Here is an 18377-nt window from a genome sequence, read left to right on the forward strand (position 1 = left end):
AGATACACAAAAACCACCGACCCTGATGCCATTCATCAAATATTTGATGCAGCGAAAACATATTTCAGCATCAGTGGCATCTATTTCACCCACCTGTTCCCCTCTGTTTATTCCCCTCTCTCCCTTCCACCTCGACCTGTCAAAATTCATCATCCTCCTCACTTTGCACACATCTCTTTCAATGTTTTCTTTTCACCACCATCCTCTGTAACTTCAACTTTTTCCTCATTACACAGGTGTCCCCGGCAGTGACTACATCAACGCTAACTATATCGATGGCTACCGCCGTCAGAATGCCTATATCGCCACTCAGGGACCCCTCCCTGAGACTTTCGGGGAATTCTGGAGGATGGTATGGGAGCAGCACACGGCCAACATTATCATGATGACCAAGCTGGAAGAGAAGTCACGGGTAAGAAAAAAGGGGGCTGAAATAACACGGTGGTACGGGACGCAATTTTGCATTTCCTAGGATAGCAAAGGAATGACCCGCCTCAGTCTGCCTTTCTCTGGCTCTGATTGTCTTACAGTTTTATTCAACCTTAACCAATCTTACTCCTCTTGGCTAAACCTAACCAATCAAACCAAAGAAGGCATCAAGTACAAGCAGGGGAAGAGTATGGTGGGTCATTCCTTAGCTTTCTGGGGAAATACAAATTTAGCATACAAGACAGAAAGGAAAGGGTAGCACAGCACTAAGCTAATGTATTACTGATGCCCAATATGAGAAAAATGGAAGAGGTGGATGGAATAACAGAATCAAGCAGAAAAGGATGGCGCAGTATAAGTCACTTTGGGGGCGAAAGCTGGGATAGGATAGCGGATGGACGTCTGTGAAAAGGCACAAGACATATTGGAATAAATAGTGTGGGTAGCTGAATAGCTGAATTTTTGGCCATATACTTTTATGCAAGTTTTAATATTAAATAACCAACCTTTATAGATTTTATTGTCAGCAATACATGTTTTAAAATAAATGCCAAAAAACCTAAGAGGCTCTTAAAACACTACTGCTATCTATAAAATCCTGATATTTTTTTTCATGAAGCATAATTGGCAGACCTTTATTTCTTTGGTCTGTGCCCAAATACATTAGCAAGCAAGTTGCTTAGGAAGCCTACATGTTGTACACGCAATGCAATATTTATTTGGTGTACCTGCAGCATTCTGTTTTTCAGATGTTCTTGAGGAAATGTCAGACAAACACAAGACTTTCACCCAGACTACCGTTCATGTCCTATTTAAAACCGAAAGTCAGTGTTTGCCTTTTTTTTACACAACGTTATGAAAGTACATATGCATAACACGTGCTTATGTCACATTATGTCACATCTATCTGTAACCCTGAAAAAACACTTATTTTAACCCAAAACATTCTGTTTTTTTCTAAGCCTGACCTAGAAGTTTTGTCACCTAAACCTAACTGAGACCGCCTTATAATGTTAATCTTGTGTTCCAATATGTTTCACCTAGGAGACAAATGTGCATCTCATACAGATGCAAAAGGGTTCCTTGTGTGTCAGTATGAGGGGCCTGGCGAAGCATCTGTATTTGACAGCCTGGGAAAGAGAAGTGGTTGCAAGAGTCTGTTAGGATGAGGAAGACATGGGCACAGAAGGACAAGATAATGGGGTATAAAAGAACAGGATAGGAGGTGGAAAAGGGATGTCAGGGTGAGTGTGATTAAGTACAAGTGGTGTGTGGGGCACAGCCTTTTTTGAAGGTGAAATTACAGTAAAGTAAGAGGAATAAAGTACAGTTAGGTTGGAGTTGAAAAGGGTAGAAATAGATTGGATATGGTTGGTTTGACAGCAGTGAGGGGGTACGAGACAGGACAAGGCAGAGCAGGGCAGGACATTCATGTTTAGGAAGGACAGACCAGATGGACTGAACAGAACAGGATAGACAGGGAGAAGACATAAGAGAAAGGACATGTCATTTAGTACAAAAACAGTTTATAGAATAAACCAACAAACAACTGGCATCATTATGGTGACAAAGCTAGAAGTTAGAGAGGGCATATCGGATAGCACGAGGCGGCATATAGTTGATCAGAATAGAATAGAGTAGAGTATAGTAGAGTTCAATGGTGAGCAAGACCTAAAGGGAATTACAAGCACAGCTAAATGAGGGGGGTAGGTAATGACTTAGAAAATTATTTAGCTTCAAGGCATTTTGCTGTTGTTAACAGAATCTGCGCTTGAGTAAAAATCCAATGTAATGAGTATGTCATGTTAGAATAAAATGAACAAGAATGGCTTGAGGTATGAATCATGATTAAGTGCTAACCAATTATGTCCAGAGCCCTGTTCAGAAAATGATCCTTTCCTCTCATCTGTGCTTCTTTTTCCTATTAACCTGTGTCTTCTGTTAAAAACTTTGTTTCCTTTTCAACTTTTTTCCAACTGTCTCTGTTGTGTCTGTTCGACCCTCAGATGCCCTCTTATTTCTTCTCTAAGGCAAGACCTCTCTTTCTCTCCTTTGCTAACCCCTTTTAAAATGCAACCTCACCTCACATGGTTTTCTCCTTAGCCTTTTTTTCTCTATTCAATGCCCTTTTTTTCTGCTGTTTCCCTTCGTTTTTTTTTTTTCTCCCCGTGCAATAGCCAGTGCATTGAGTGAGAATGCAGGATTGTTTTCAACTCACCACAAGGCACTCATAGTTAACTTGAAATGGCTTTTTATTTTAACCACGGCAGGTCAGAAACAGTGCACATTAGGGTCTACAGTTTGCATGATCACGCCCACAACTGTTTTTCTATTTTCCTGTCTAGTGGCTGTGCAGGGTAGGATGTAGCCATTAAAGACAGACAGTCTTTTACACGCTGTCTACCTCAGCCCGAGGAGTTGTATGAAAAAATCAGCATTTCTGTTTGATTTGATTTCTGAGGTATAATTACATACTGACTAAAGGAATGCAGATGGTGGTGCCACTAGAATTTTTTCATAGGGATGGGCAGATGGGGGGCACTAAAAATTTTGGAATGGCACACCAAAACCAAAAGTCATAACTGAATTTCAGGAATTTGTTTATGCTGTTGAAGTACATGACAAACTGATATACTTTGGTTTCTTATTTGACAGTTAATGTTTCTAATTATCTAATGTGCATAGAATAGACTGAATCACTGTGAAGTCACACTAATAACAACTATCGCTTCCAGGTAGAAAACTGGCAATTAATTTCACTTTCAAAAATATCTAAAATTGGCAAATTTCTCTATTTTTTTCAGCCATAACTGTAACATTTTTAAATGTATTGACAAACACAGTGGACAGTGGAATCAGACAATTCTGCTGTTTTTTCCTCTGTGGAAGCGCCTTTGATAAACCAAATCTATCAACATGGACGCTTAAATGTTTACTTAAATGTTTACTTCTGTGGACGGCTGCAGCGAAAAAAAGTCCCACTTAAAAAATATCAGTTAAGTGTAGGTTGTATTTGAAATAATTTCTCCAGTTTACCTTATCTACTAACCAATAGAGTCAGAGGTAGACCAACAGCTCCTGAAAATTACTTGGAAGGGGCTGTATGATGTCAAGGTAAAGCTGTGAAAATATCTTACATTTGGCATCCACTGAAACTTCTGCTGCTTTTTTAGGTGGCTAGAAGTGTGTACCAACCTGTGTACCAAGTGGGCATGGGCCCTAACTGGGCATCTTATCTGACCTAAATGAGACCCATATAGGTCCCATTTTTCAGCCCGTTTACCAGCCAGATGGGCCCCACATACAAGAGTTAGCTGAATAGTGACTAACCTATTTTATGCCAAACTATGATTATTGTTTTTCTTTAAATCTACCTAAATCTACACACGCATGAACTGACAAAGTGCCCATGTGGGCAGTGGGCATGCGGCAGTTATGGAACCTGTGGACAATTCCATATAAGGCCAATTTTTCATCCCATTTGCTAACCACATGGGCCCAACATACAAATATTGGCTGGGTTGCCCCCTCCCATAGCCCCTCCTTGGGGGCACCATTGAATGCAGAGAACCTAATTGCAATCTGTAGGCCGATGCTGTCTTGTAAACATGATGAGTCTTTAGTTTTCTGCCTTAGCTTTAAATTCTCTGAATTCAATAAAATAGTCACAACATCATGCAAGAGTGAAAACAGTCAATTTGAATATACTTAGCCGATTTATTATCAGCCCACTCCCTCCATGTCTACTGTTTGAGGGAGTAGTGGGCTGCTCGTTGGAGAGAATGATTTAATCTCATTTAACACCTCTCAACATTACGCCATTATGTGTTTACGCATTTACAACACAGATGATCACAGATGGTCCCACTGTGGGAATCTTGCCAGTCTCCTTCTTTTTAGCACCAATCAAACCACACAAGAGCAGGGCGCAGTTATGCTGTTAGCCAGTAAATCAACTCATAATATAGTCTTCACACCAGGCATTCACCAGGCATCCTGTTTAGTCTTTGGCAGGGGTCTGGCCCCCCTACATGGATGAACGTTCCCGTCCCTACAGAGTCTCAAGGTCTGGTGGGAAAACAACAGTTGAAAAGCTGTAATTACAGCCTGAACGTCCCGGGCCAAAACGCATAATCCCCAGTCTGGAGCAGTGGAATGCAGAGCGAGCTGAGCTGAGCTCCCTGCTGTCTTTGATGTGAGGACTGGAGGGATCAGGACATAACGTTTGGTTTGGCCTGATTCTGCCAAGGCCCTCCTCCCCTTTTTCCCCCCTCCTCTGGGATTTTTTTCCCCTCTCCTCTGTGGTCTCCGAAACCGAGCTGAAGAACTACAAATATGACCTCTTTATACAGGGGAATTCTAGGTGTTTTGGTGGTCAGGGTTGCTGGGATTTGGTGTGCAGGGTGTAGTTTTGTAGGGATTTGCGAGGTTGGAATGTAGGACTATATGCAGCGTCAACGCAAAGGCTGAACTTTGGGTATCGCTTGGCTTTCCCAGCTCTGCGGTGGATCTCAGAGAGCCCACCACCCTATGGCAATTTCATGCCACACAGTTTCCTCGTATTTAAAGCATAATGTATGCAGGATCATACCCCAGAAAGCTCTCTCTCCTCTGTCTCCTGTTTCTGTCACTCTTCACCCCACACACTTACTCAAACCACTTTCACGCGCTTGGTTGTCGCTATATGCACATTTAGTGTCTGAATTTTGCAAAAACTCCCTCACTGATTTGCTTCAACACCCTTGCCCGTTTTTTGTCTCTACACCAGAACACGCACCAACTCTCTCTTTCTCTTCTTTCACAAAAATGTGTGCAGACGTATACAAACCGCTCTTCACCTCTCACAGCGGCTTCCCCTCTTCCCCTTGTAGGTGAAGTGCGATCAGTACTGGCCAACACGGGGCACAGAGACCTACGGCCTCATCCAGGTCACTCTGCTGGACACAGTGGAGCTGGCCACCTACTCTGTCAGGACCTTCGCTCTGTACAAGGTAACATGACGTGTGCAGTGGACGTAATGGGGCCATGTGTATTGATCTGTTGAAATATTCATGCTTACTAGTGGCCATGTCACAGTTTGTACAGGGATGTGCAGTTGCTTGTATTTGTGACCCAACATGTTTGTGATCCAACATGACAAAAAACCACATGAGGACCAATTCTTGTTTTTTACCTTTTCATTCATTATTGATCCTTCCAGTGAAATTTAAAGTTATTCATCTTCCATATTAGTGGCCATTGTCAGTTAATAAACTAAAAAAGCACATTTTGAGAAATTAGGGTCACACCTACAATGGACCACCTGTCAGGTTCAGAATAAGAATAAGAAAATTTAATCTGAAACAATGCTGTGTGTGCACGAATCTTAAAAGTATGTGTCTACTTGTGATGTACTTTTGTGGAATGGACTGGGGGAATAAATCAAAGTAAAAATACAGACACTTTAAAAAAGATGTACAAAAAAGAATTTTAGCAACCTTTTTTTGTTGATGTTGTGGTTTGTTTGTTTGTTTTTTGGGAGGGTAGTGTTGCAGATTATATTTATATATAAAGAACATGAACTGAATGATTAACTGTGGGCATGGACACTGGGGCAGAGAGTTGGTTAATGAAATTAACTGTGTATTTTGGGTTAAAATAGAAAAGAAAATAATAGAACAAGGGTAGGACTAGACAAGCAGTTTGCTTCTTCCTACTCCTTTTTGGACATGAAATGTAAACTTAAGTTGCTTATTGAAAATCATTTTGTTTTTCACATATACATAGTATTTTATTTTATTATTTTTTAAATGTTTGAAATAGAGTTTATCCAGGTCATTCCATTCAATTCAATTAACATAGCTTATTCTTAAGTGATGGGTTACTAAAAAAAAATAAAGAGCTGAGATGCACCAGTACTAGTACCACTCAGTTGTAGAAGAACAAAGTCAATACAAGTAAAAGTATATCCTTTAGTAATGGCCCATTTCAGAGATTTTCAAACATATCTATTAAAATGAACTGCCTTACCACTTTAGAATAGGGTGTGTTAAATGCAGAGGATGTGTGGTAGGATTTACTAAGTGTGAAAACTCTTAAAACTCTAGTTAATGGCACATTAGTTGCAGAATACGGTCATGCAGAAAGGCAGTAAGAAGTGCTTTATAATGACTCATTAAGAACTAATATGCTACTCTTAACCCTCTATGGTACAGCGTTGCCACATGGCAACAACCCCATTTTAAGCCTTCTACACACAGATAATACATTCAAAGTTATGATGCAATGCATTAAAAAAGAGGTGGGGTTCTAAGTAAACCAATTGCAGTGTTTAAATTTGTCACATTACTTTCTATAGGCCATTTTGAAACCCTTTTCTGCAGACATCATGGACGGGAGGAGCCTCACCATTTGACGCCTAAAAATTCAACAAAAAAAGTGTTTTTTTGAAGTTTTTCAATGGGAAAAAAAATATACACTCAACAATAGGTTAGTTAAGTTCATTATCATGTAGTTTCTTGCACTGTAGTCGATCAATAAATAATAGAAAATGTTAAAAATGTGTACGTTGCCATATGGCAACACCGTACCATTATGGATTGCTAGCCTGGCATGTTGATAACATTTTGTATATAGGCCTACTTTGCAATTGCATTGGTGTACACTGATCTTCTATAGTCTCTAAACTATAATAATGCACTTTGTGAGTCCTTTCCACATTGCATATGATGATATTTGACACATCTTTCTTCCATTTACAGAATGAATGCAAATTTTTTTTATGGTACATCGCGGAAAAAGGCTGAACTAGCCCTCCCACTAGATGATAGTGAAGATGACAAAGAATTCAGTGACGAGGAAAATGAGCTGCTGGAAACACAGAGTGAGAGTGATGAAGACAGTGAGACCGATGAAGATTATGAGCCAGAGAATGAGGACAGTGGGGACAGTGAGGACAGAGACAGTGAGGGCAATGGAGACAGTGAGGAGAGGGAGGACAGTGAGGATGAAAGTGAAGTGACAGGTATTACCAGTAATAGAGTGTAAAATGGGTAACATCTTGACCCTAACCCTGTTCAGGCTACTGGGGATTGTTTATACTATAACATGAGTTTTAAAATAAATGTTACATACAATTTTAAACAAAACTCATGTTTTCATTACTTTCCATTATGGTACGGTGTTGCCATATGGCAACGAACCCTAAAAACTACTAAAAAAATTATATTTTTTGAAAATGTCTCTTAATTATATTTACTTGGTCTATTTTAAGACAAAAAAACACCCCAAACATTTTTTTACCAACTGGGATCATAGTGCGTACCATAGAGGGATATGCATGCTCATAAGCAGCTAGTTAATGTTGCACATGTGTACTTTAACATAAAGCTTAACCATGTTTTTAAAGTGGAAGAGCTTTACAGTTTTATACACATACTATGTATTCTAGCCATAAATTATTGTTGTACAGTTAGTATGTTTAGAAATACTCTATGCTTTTCTAAATGTCAACAATTCACAAAAAATCTACAGAAGCACCAATGAATTTGTCCTTCTAACAAGCATTGATCGTGCAGCAGAAGTTTGATATACTGCACATGATTCCTCTGTGCCACAGACCTCTGTTATTGCCCAGAAACGATTAAAAACACATCAGCGAGCCACACTGTTGTTCTCTGTGATATTATTATTATCTTGAACGTGGTGCTGTACTTGATTTTCAGTCAGTCCCACAAACCTCCTGCTGCACATACTAATCAGGCCAACTCAAGTGCAATAACCCATAGCTGAAAACAATCCCAAAAACTATTGACTCCTCTCTTAGCAATGTTTCCCAGCTGTTTTAGGAAATTAACCCTTTTCTTAAAGATTTTCATCTTCAGTAGAAACAAATGGGCCTGAAGCTGAGTACCACAGACAGGGTACAGGGATGTCGAAAAGTACTGAAAGACAGATTGTGGGACTGCTGTGGGTTTTGGTCTTTTCGCTGGACACTACGTTGGCTGACAATAACAAAAAATAGAGGGTAACACCAGCTACAACTTTAACACTTTTCTCCATCTGCTTGTCCAGAGCGGCTCCAATGAGAAGCGCGAAGTTCGTCACTTCCAGTTCACCGCCTGGCCAGACCACGGGGTGCCTGAACACCCCACTCCCTTCCTGGCCTTCCTACGCAGGGTCAAAGCCTGCAACCCTCCAGATGCAGGTCCCATGGTCGTCCATTGCAGGTGTGTGTGTGTGTGTGTGTGTGTGTGTGTGTGTGTGTGTGTGTGTGTGTGTGTGTGTGTGTATGTATGTACATGTACATGTGTGCGCACGTGCGTGTGTGTTTTGGGCAGTGCTTTATCTTAGTTTCCTTTGGTTTAGTATAGAAAATTCTTGTAATTCACTGTACTAAAAAAAATTCAAAAATCACCAAGGACAACAATCCAGTGGTCCCAAAAGACCAAAAAGAAAATAAATTTGGTCCTGAATTGTGTGTTGCATGAAACACTTATGTCTCATTTTGGGTTTCACTTGGCAACATCATTTCCAAAAGCCCCGTGAGTCTGTGAAAATCAACAAGAGTCCAAGAGCACTTGTCTAAAATCATTCACAGGTCCTGAACTGAAGTGGGATTGACCTGCCATTATGCAAACCCCAAAGCGTCCTCACTGGCTCAGACACCCACATTCCTCTCTTAACAACCGCCATCATCTCTAAGGTTTTACAACAACGGCAGCCGCCATGCTGACCCTCTTTTCCATAAGTAGCTTTCACTGTTTACGGTTTAAGGCAATGGTAGACGCGGGGTCATAAGTTTACATTCAAATGAGCTGCTGTCTGAACAGCAGGAGGCTCATGTGTTGGTTTGGAGGAAGAATCTGGAAACGTGTCATCACAGTCTTGGCACAATGTGGAGCTCCAGAGCCGAAATGAAGCTGCCAATTGCTCTTACCAGAGAGTGAAGGAGAGACGATAGAGGGTTGCAGGGGGAATATGTAGGAGAAGCTCTCGGGAGGAAGAATTAGCGAGGTATAGATGGTGGAGGGAAGAGAGTGGGGAAGTGAAGAAAAGGGGATTGAGAAATGATTGAGAGGGAGAGTTAGCAAGGGACTGGGAGTTAAAGGAGGAGATATGTGCGGAATGAGAGAGAAGGTGAGGTCAAGTCCAGGACGCAGTGAATGGGAATGATGAATTAAAGAGAAGGAAAGGTGGAGAGAAAATGGAGTCTAAAAAAAAAAAATAGCGGGAGTGAAAAAGTGGTGGGGTTGGTGTGAGAGTGTTGGATGGGTACTTGGAGAAAAGATAAAGAGGCAGGGAGATGAGGGTGGGAAGAGGGGGGTGAAAAGGTTGGCAGGAGAGGAGCTCTTCCTAATCTTCCGTAGCAGTCAGATGGAGTATCTAACAGGATTATCAGTCAAATTTAATTATCCCGGCAAGACTCCATCATCATGTGCTTTAACATATCAACCAGCCCCTGTATCAAACAATGGAGCCAATCTTTTTCACCTGAACAACACACACACACGCCAGAGCACACACATGCATACACACTGATATTAATTTAACCATATAAAGAGGTTTTTATTCACTTGCAGAAACTTGCTTGGTCAGGGTGTTTCACCATTTAGGTACCAGCACAGCAAAAATGTGAAGTGTTTGGGTGGGCAGCTAAATGTATTATATTTCTGGATTGTATGTCGATAGGAGAGGATATCTTCCTAATGCCAGTCAGACGGTGATGCTGACTCATCGCTGATGTCAATTTTAACGCCCTTTGTTGGAAATATTGCTGGCTGGCATCTTTGTGATACTTGATTTAGGCACAGTATGTTAGAGGTTTTGCAATATGCAACAGATTTGTAGCAGGTTTGAAGACACAGCACACACTCAGGAAATTTGCTCAACAATTCATGGCTGATAGGTTATGTGCAAATATAATATTGCCATCTGCTCCCCACTTTTTTATGCCTCTGTGCTGGCGAACGGAGGATGGAGGCACTATGTATTGGGTTGTCCAACTGTCTGTCTGTACGTCTGTACTTCCACAAGTCTGTAAGTCCCATCCTCGTGAAAGTGATATCTCAAGAACACCTTGAGGGATTTTTTTCAGATTTGGCACAAACATCCACTTGAAATCAGCAATGAACCGATAAGATTTTGGTGGTCAAAAGTCAAGGTCATTGTGACCTTAAATCAGTGTCATTCTCCTGATTGCAATATCTCAGGAGCCCCCCTGGGGATTTCTTGAAATTTGACACAAAGATCCATGTGAAGAAAACATTTTATGGAGTTTCTTTAAAATTTTGCACAAATGTCCAGATGGACTCAACAATAAACTGATTAGATTTTAGTTGTCAAAGATCAAGATCATTAGATTTGGCTGGTCAAAGACCTCACTCAAGAATACATACACTAATTATGTCAAAATTCACACAGATGTCTAAAATGATAAAATAATGAAGTGATGACATTTTATAATCAAAAGGTCAACTACACTGTGACATCAAAATGTTCTGCAAAAACAAATGAACAGTCATTATTCAACAACATAACTTAGGAACCGAAGGGGAGACATTTGGTCAGATACTGATTTGATGACACTAATCCTTGGTCCCCACCTTGAAACCGTGCTGATTGTATAGATCTTCTATGCTGCCAGGGGGAAAATGTGCGTAAAGCATCCATGTTTTCATAGACATGAGGGCGTAATTCTAGTTTTCCCTCTCATTCCGTTTCAGTGCCGGAGTGGGTCGCACAGGCTGCTTCATCGTGATCGACGCAATGGTGGAGCGAATCAAGCACGAGAAGACCATCGACATCTACGGTCACGTCACGCTGATGCGCTCCCAGAGGAACTACATGGTCCAGACGGAGGACCAGTACATCTTTATTCATGATGCACTGCTGGAGGCCGTGACCTGTGGGAACACTGAGGTCCCCGCGAGGAACCTGTATTCCTACATCCAGAGGCTGACGCAGATTGAACCAGGCGAGAATGTCACCGGCATGGAGCTGGAGTTCAAGGTGAGGACTTGTCTCCATGTTCTTGGAGGTTGTAAAATTAGGTCCAGCTGATTTATAATCTTTCATAAAACAGATGAGTGGTGATAATGGGATTCTTTACTAGTCTCTGTATGGGGGACTTTTTCTCACCCCTCTCAATACAGAAAACCAGATATCAGGGTCAACTATACAATATCAGCCCTGAATTTGGTACTGTAAATATTTAGCACCTCCTCACATTTCAGGATCAATCAGCATCTAAGGGGGATGTCTCTTCATGCTGGGCCATCAGGCCCCCATAAAGAAAATACAGTCACTATGTTGGTTCATATAAAAGACTCGGTGATGGAGATTAAAGTGGTGCTGGATACTGACAAACAAGGTCTAGAGTAGGGATGGGCATTTTAGGTAACTTCCATATGCATGTACTCACAATGAATTATTTAAGAGTAATTGAGTTCTTGCGAAATAAAAAAAGATTCAATTCAAGATGTGGACTTTAAATTAGACAACAATGTAAAACAAGTGCTTTTTGAAATTCATGTATTGAAGAAACCAGGCTTCGATTGGCCTATTAAGTTAACATCAAGTTAAAATCTGCAAACTTTCTGTTGCTTCAGTTAATTGGTTAAACGCACGACTGAATGCCTGTCTCCAGGAGCCTTGAGCTGCTTATATCCTGGTCAGTTCAATGTCTGCCAGGTCATCCGAAACCGAGCCATTTAACGCTCCCAACAAACTCACACCAACCTTAATTCTGCACAGTGATTCGGTTGGTGGATGTAGTTTGGTAGAAAAAAAATGGTTCCGACATGAAACTGCTCACAACAAGGTCTGTGGATTATCTTAACTAACTGGGTCATGATTTCTGGAAAAAGACATTGCTGTTGAGTTTTCCAATTTCTTACATGAATTTATTTATTTATTTATTCTGGCGCTTTGTGTACCACAAGCAGATTGTGAGCATTACGGGTTAGAGGAAAACATATGTATTTTTGATTTTGGGGTGAATGTTCCTTTCAACGTGATTCTGAGCACCTCCATCCATGTTGACTTAAAGCTTGAGGTCCAAATCAAATTCTTGATCTTTAATAGAGCAGCTGGCAAAACAGTCCTTGGGGAGATGTGTTTTATAGTTGCTAGAGATGTTCATAGGAACATGGTACTCCCAGCATGAGAACAACCCTCTCCACAACATCATACAGTATGTATGAACCTGGAATTCCTGACCTTGATAGTCACTGAGCATCTTTCCCAGGGCTGTTATCAGCTCCCCCTCTGAGTCTCATATACTCAGGATGGATGGTTGGATTTGAAAGGGATTATGGGATTGCACCTTTTGAATCCAAGTGTGCTCTACTCGGGATTTTAGAGAGCATGTTAGTTTTGGACCTTTGATGGGCATACACAGAAAGACTAAATAATGTAGGGCCAGGAAGTTGCAGGTTATAATAAAATCTTGTGGAAAGGTCAGATGGGCGCTTTCAAACATTTAGGGAGCTGCTCAGAATTCTAAGTGAGAACACAGCACGCAGGCATCAATACTGGAGCAAGAAGACTGAATACATAAGGGAGTGTGTGTTATTGAGTCGTGTTATTTTCATTTTATTCTAGCTATTTTATTTTGTTTACTCTGATATTTACTTCTTGCCAGACAAGTTCCCAGCAGACCTGTCTGGTTCGTGAAAACAGAGTTTAGCCATACAGGTATATATTGGAAGCAGGTGGCTTAAATTTTTTCCTGGAATGGTTTATGTCTGCTCAGACGCTCAGAGGGCAAAGCAAACACAAAGCCACTCTAAGCAATCTCCTCCATCCTTTGCTCCGGCATTCCTGTCCTAATGGCAGCGGTCCCCTCTGAATGACAATGCAGTGAGCGCTCGCTGAACTGTTTGCTCAGCCTTATATTGATGTAAAACACATGCCATGGGTGTCCCAGTCACCAGATTTCATCTCAGTCAAACACTCAGGGAACAGAAATGGCACTTTCCACCATCATCAACCAAACACCAAAAGGAGATGGAATTTCTCACGGAGAAGCCGTGTTGCATCCTTTAAAGAAAAATCACAGAAAGTTCAAGCGTGTGTGAGGGAAAACGAAGCTGTTCTGGCAGATTTTGGTAATCCAACACCCTATCAAGGCACTGTTTTTGTTTCCTTTTGTGGAGAGTTTAAAGAAGTTGCCAACAGGACATGATTTCATCCAAGCTTAACAGATGGGGAAAATAATGGGCACGTCTCAACAAAAAAGTTTTGAGCGCACCAGATTTTATTGATGAAACCAAGTTTAACTCAAACAAAATCACATGGAGGATTACTATCATTGGCACTGGGAGCTTTGCTTCGGAGCATCAAAATGAACTGGTAAACTTGTGGCCAGTGTGGGATTTTCCAGCTTGGTCTGTCTGTAAGAAAATAAGGCACTGCTGTTTCTCCCACAGCGCTCCGGTAGCCGCCGACGGTCGAGGTTCAGTTCATGAGTCCCCATTGTTTCCCCCTCTGAGTCTGCGGTTCCACTTCGCCTATTCTCTGTTGTTCTGTCTTTCGGTTTAGGCCGTATCATCCAATGGTCGAGTGTGAGAGAGAGTGTACAGTATGTGCTCACGTCTGCCTGTCTGCACGTATCCATATGTACGTGTGTGTTCCAGGTTTTTTTTTTTTTTCTGGTGAAGGATCAACTGCGGTTCACATATGTGCGTAGAGACAGTGTGGGGCCTTGTGGTTTCCTGCCCCCCGACTCTTGATTTTCTTCTTCCTCCTCTCGTTCATTTTATTATATTCCCTCTCCCGTCCCCCTATATTGCCCCTCTTTTGTTTATTCAATTGAAGATGTCTGACTAAATATCCCCAGGCCTGCCGAGTTCAGCTGAGTTTCAGTTGTCCAGTATGCCAGGGGAAAACCAAGGCTTGTGCTAAATACATTTGAATGAGGTCCTTGAATTTGTCTAAACTTTTCTTCCTTTAATCCATCTGTCCTTCCTTCTTTCCAATACTCGTCATCGTCCTTTCTTTGTTTTTCTTCATTTTGTCTTGTCATACTGACTACACTTCTTCTCAGGCCCATATCTAAGGATCTGTAAAAGTTCCTTCAGATGTCAGTCAGTGTAATATTGTCAAATATTGATTTCTTTTCTTTTCCAGCGTCTGGCCAGTGCCAAGGCCCACACATCACGGTTCGTGAGTGCCAACCTGCCATGCAACAAGTTCAAGAACCGGCTGGTGAACATCATGCCCTACGAAACCACGCGCGTGTGTCTGCAGCCAATCAGAGGAGTGGAGGGGTCTGACTACATCAATGCCAGCTTCATCGATGGATACAGGTCAGAGAAAATGGATCTGAACTGTTATATTTTTACATTTCTGTTGGGGATTTGTTTGGGGATTTTCTTTATTGTAGCCATACTCCATTTAACTCTATAGTAATTACCTTATTAAACTTTATTGTAAGAGTAGTTTATTCAATTTTATTATAAAAGTATTTTATTTAACTTTTTAATATCAATCAATTTCAATATCAATATTTTATTTATGATTTTGATCACAGCATTTTTATTAAACTTTATTGTAACAGCACTTGCAGTTAATTACAACAGTAATTTATTTAACTTTATTGTAACTGTATTTTATTGAACCTTATTGGAACAGCACTTTATTAAATGTATTGTAACAGTACTGGATTTAACTTTATTGTATTTAGCTTTATTGTAAATGTACCTTATTTGGTAGTTTAGAATTTAAGTAGTCTACTGTAGCTTCATTTTGTGATATTATTTATAGGCCATATTGCTCAGCACTAGTTTCTGTCTTCTTGTTGTTGGCAAGTTTAAGTGGTAGTTTATTCAGTTACTGTATGTAGACCCAAAGCCCTCTAAGTCAACTCTCTGTTTAGCTTTATTTGAAATGAAACGAGTAATGAGGGTGTATATGTACAGTATTTAATTCATCTGTTTGTGTCTGTAGGCAGCAGAAGGCCTACATAGCAACTCAAGGCCCGCTAGCTGAAACCACAGAGGACTACTGGAGGATGCTGTGGGAACACAACTCCACCATAGTTGTCATGCTAACCAAACTGAGAGAAATGGGACGGGTAAGGATGCAAATACACACACACACACACACTAACACAAACACACGTACATACACTCTAATGTAATCAAGTACACTATGTTTCAAGGCACATCGTCGCAAAATATCACATAGTAATTTATTCTTGATTTCGTGATCTACTTTAACTCAAACATGTACTATACATATACTCATTATTAGGGCTCAACGTTTTCAGCTTTTAATTTTACAAAACTAATGCTAATTAATATGGAAGGACTTTCTGACCTGCAGCATGATCTGCAGCACTTTAACGTCATGTTTCCCCTCCTTGTTTACAGAAAACTGTCATAAACAGTTTTCTTTTTGCATGCTGGGGAACAGAATATGAAGCTATTGGGTATTTGGTAAGATTTTCTGTAAAAAAAAGTCTTAAATATTAAAAACAGGAGCATGAAGCATTGAGAATCCAAGCAACACAGTGATGGACTGAGAAAGAGAGAGATAATGACGAGTTATAACATCATATTTTAACTGGTACAAGATTATCTTCGAGTGAATAATGGAATTCAGTAATGGATACATTTTCATGAAGAAGTAGCCAGAAATTGTTCTTCTTACTCACTGAATCCCTGAGACATGATGTACAGCTCTGAACAGAAGCCTCTGTGCTGTCCCCCTACAGGAGAAGTGTCACCAGTACTGGCCTGCTGAGCGCTCAGCAAGGTACCAGTACTTTGTGGTGGATCCCATGGCTGAGTACAACATGCCCCAGTATATCCTCCGAGAGTTCAAAGTCACTGATGCCAGGGTGAGTCATCTGTTGGTGTTTGTGTCGTTCGCACTGCTTTAACTCTGATTGAAAATAATGGAATAACACATGCTCGTCCTACAGGACGGCCAATCGCGGACAGTTCGCCAGTTCCAGTTCACTGATTGGCCAGAGCAAGGAGTGCCAAAGTCAGGGGAGGGATTCATTGATTTTATTGGCCAGGTGCACAAAACTAAAGAACAGTTTGGTCAGGATGGGCCAATTACTGTGCACTGCAGGTGAGATTTATTCGTGCTGCTGACACCTCTACATTTTATACATTGTAATTGTTGTATTCATTGTGACAAATTACTGATGACTTTAGGAAAAAGCTAAACAAAAAAAGTGGAGAAACATTCTGATAAGGGAGATAATAACGTAAATAATGTTAACAATCTCAAACAACTTAAACAGCTATGGAGATTTTTTATTAACCTGTTAGCCAGTGCTCCCAATTACAGTCATTAAAGCCCATTTGTATATTATTACTCGCCTAGTGTAACATTGAAATTATGAAAAAAACTTGGGAGTTTTTTGCATGTTTACACATTGAATGAAGAATCCAAAACATAGGAACTTCTTGATGAATTGATCTCACTCAAGACTTGAGTGACAAAAACAGTAAGTTTACCTCACTGTACACGTATCCTGCTGGCCTACCACTGCCTCCATCAGTACTTTGTTTGTGTTGTTGTGTGACTTTGATATTTGAAAGGGTAAGTTCAGATTCACAATGACACAAACAAACTAACTAATCAAGAAAGTGGTAAACCAGGAGCTCCCATGGAGTCTGGCTTTGAAGAGAGCATAGATACGTTTCACGTTTTGTTCAGTTCCTCATCAGAAAGGGTTTTCTGTTTGTTAAATACTGAGTGTACAAGTGGATAAATGTGCCTTGGATTATACTGCAGGAGTTGTGCGAGAGTTTGTTAACAGATGTTGTTGCTGTTCAACACAGTTGCCCATGGCTTCAACTCATCAGGAATTTTCTCCCTTTTTGGATTCTTTGTTCACGGTGTAGGCATGAAAAAAAAACAAAGCATTCTTTACAAATCCAACAGAACATTAATTAGGTAATTGTTGGTCATTTGGGGGTGAAGTTTTCCTTTAAAGCACCAAATTAAGTTTTGTGGGGTTTTTTTTATATTAGTGTTTCTTTGTCCGGTATAGCTCAGAGACTTTTGGTAGTCCAACACCTAAGACACTTTATGCTGTTTTTTCACTTTTAATTTGTCACCATGTTATTACTGTAGTAGTTTAATAACTACATATATATCGTCAGAGTCAAAGAGCTCTGAAGCTCTTTTTTTTCTCCTGCTTCTGTATTAATAATACATACTGTGTCTGATCTTTGCCATGTGAGAGCAAACAATTCTAAACTAGGTCACTGCTAACATAGCTGGCGGGGGAACTATTATATATGATTGTGACCATGGCACTTCAGTTTATTATACATGACTACAGGTATTGCAGTTCTAAATATATCCAGCTCTAAATATTTTTCCACCTGTTCACTGACAGTGCTGGAGTAGGGAGGACTGGTGTGTTCATCACCCTCAGCATCGTGCTGGAGAGGATGAGGTACGAGGGAGTGGTGGACATCTTCCAGACTGTCAAGATGCTGCGCACCCAGAGACCTGCTACCGTTCAGACAGAGGTAGACCTCACCGTTGTTGTTATTCTGTCTCCCTTTTAGATCATGCTCCCTCTATCTCAACACTCAGGGACAAAATCACAAAAAATGTATTGCAGCTGCTGATAGCACCATGAATTGCACATCACTTGCAACTGCTATCTGCCCCGTCTCGAGGTCCGATTGACAAAAATATTGCACAAATGATATTACAGCACAAACACAGCCACAAAGTTTTCCAGCTCAGTGCTGCTTGCCCTTTTTGTGTCTGATTGCAGTTACTCATGTGGCAAAGCAAAAAAAACTTTTCAGCCCACAAGGTGCAGAGGCATAAAAAATTGAGCCAAGAATTTAAACCTAACAGAGAGAATCTGGTATTTAAAGGTGCTCTATTGCCTTTTTTCACCAACATGCACCTAATTTTTATCTTTGATTTTTGAATATTACTAGCTCGCTTTTTGGGGTAAAAACAAATATCTGCAATAACAGGAA

General features: G+C 40.6%; 1 protein-coding gene across 1 annotated transcript in view; it reads left to right on the plus strand.

Annotated features, from left to right (window-relative positions):
- ptprdb (protein tyrosine phosphatase receptor type Db) overlaps nt 1–18377 on the plus strand; it is a 243414-nt gene that overhangs the window by 214840 nt on the left and 10197 nt on the right. The window contains exons 37-46 of the mRNA XM_088075462.1: nt 237–412; nt 2436–2459; nt 5301–5420; nt 8482–8636; nt 11133–11418; nt 14539–14717; nt 15358–15484; nt 16127–16252; nt 16337–16491; nt 17774–17909. Of these exons, the coding sequence (XP_087931588.1) occupies nt 237–412; nt 2436–2459; nt 5301–5420; nt 8482–8636; nt 11133–11418; nt 14539–14717; nt 15358–15484; nt 16127–16252; nt 16337–16491; nt 17774–17909 (1484 nt within the window). The remainder of the gene's footprint in view (nt 1–236; nt 413–2435; nt 2460–5300; nt 5421–8481; nt 8637–11132; nt 11419–14538; nt 14718–15357; nt 15485–16126; nt 16253–16336; nt 16492–17773; nt 17910–18377) is intronic.

This window comes from Plectropomus leopardus, chromosome 3, assembly GCF_026936395.1.
Source record: "Plectropomus leopardus strain MGB_pleo_1.0 chromosome 3, ASM2693639v1, whole genome shotgun sequence".
NCBI lineage: Eukaryota > Metazoa > Chordata > Actinopteri > Perciformes > Serranidae > Plectropomus > Plectropomus leopardus.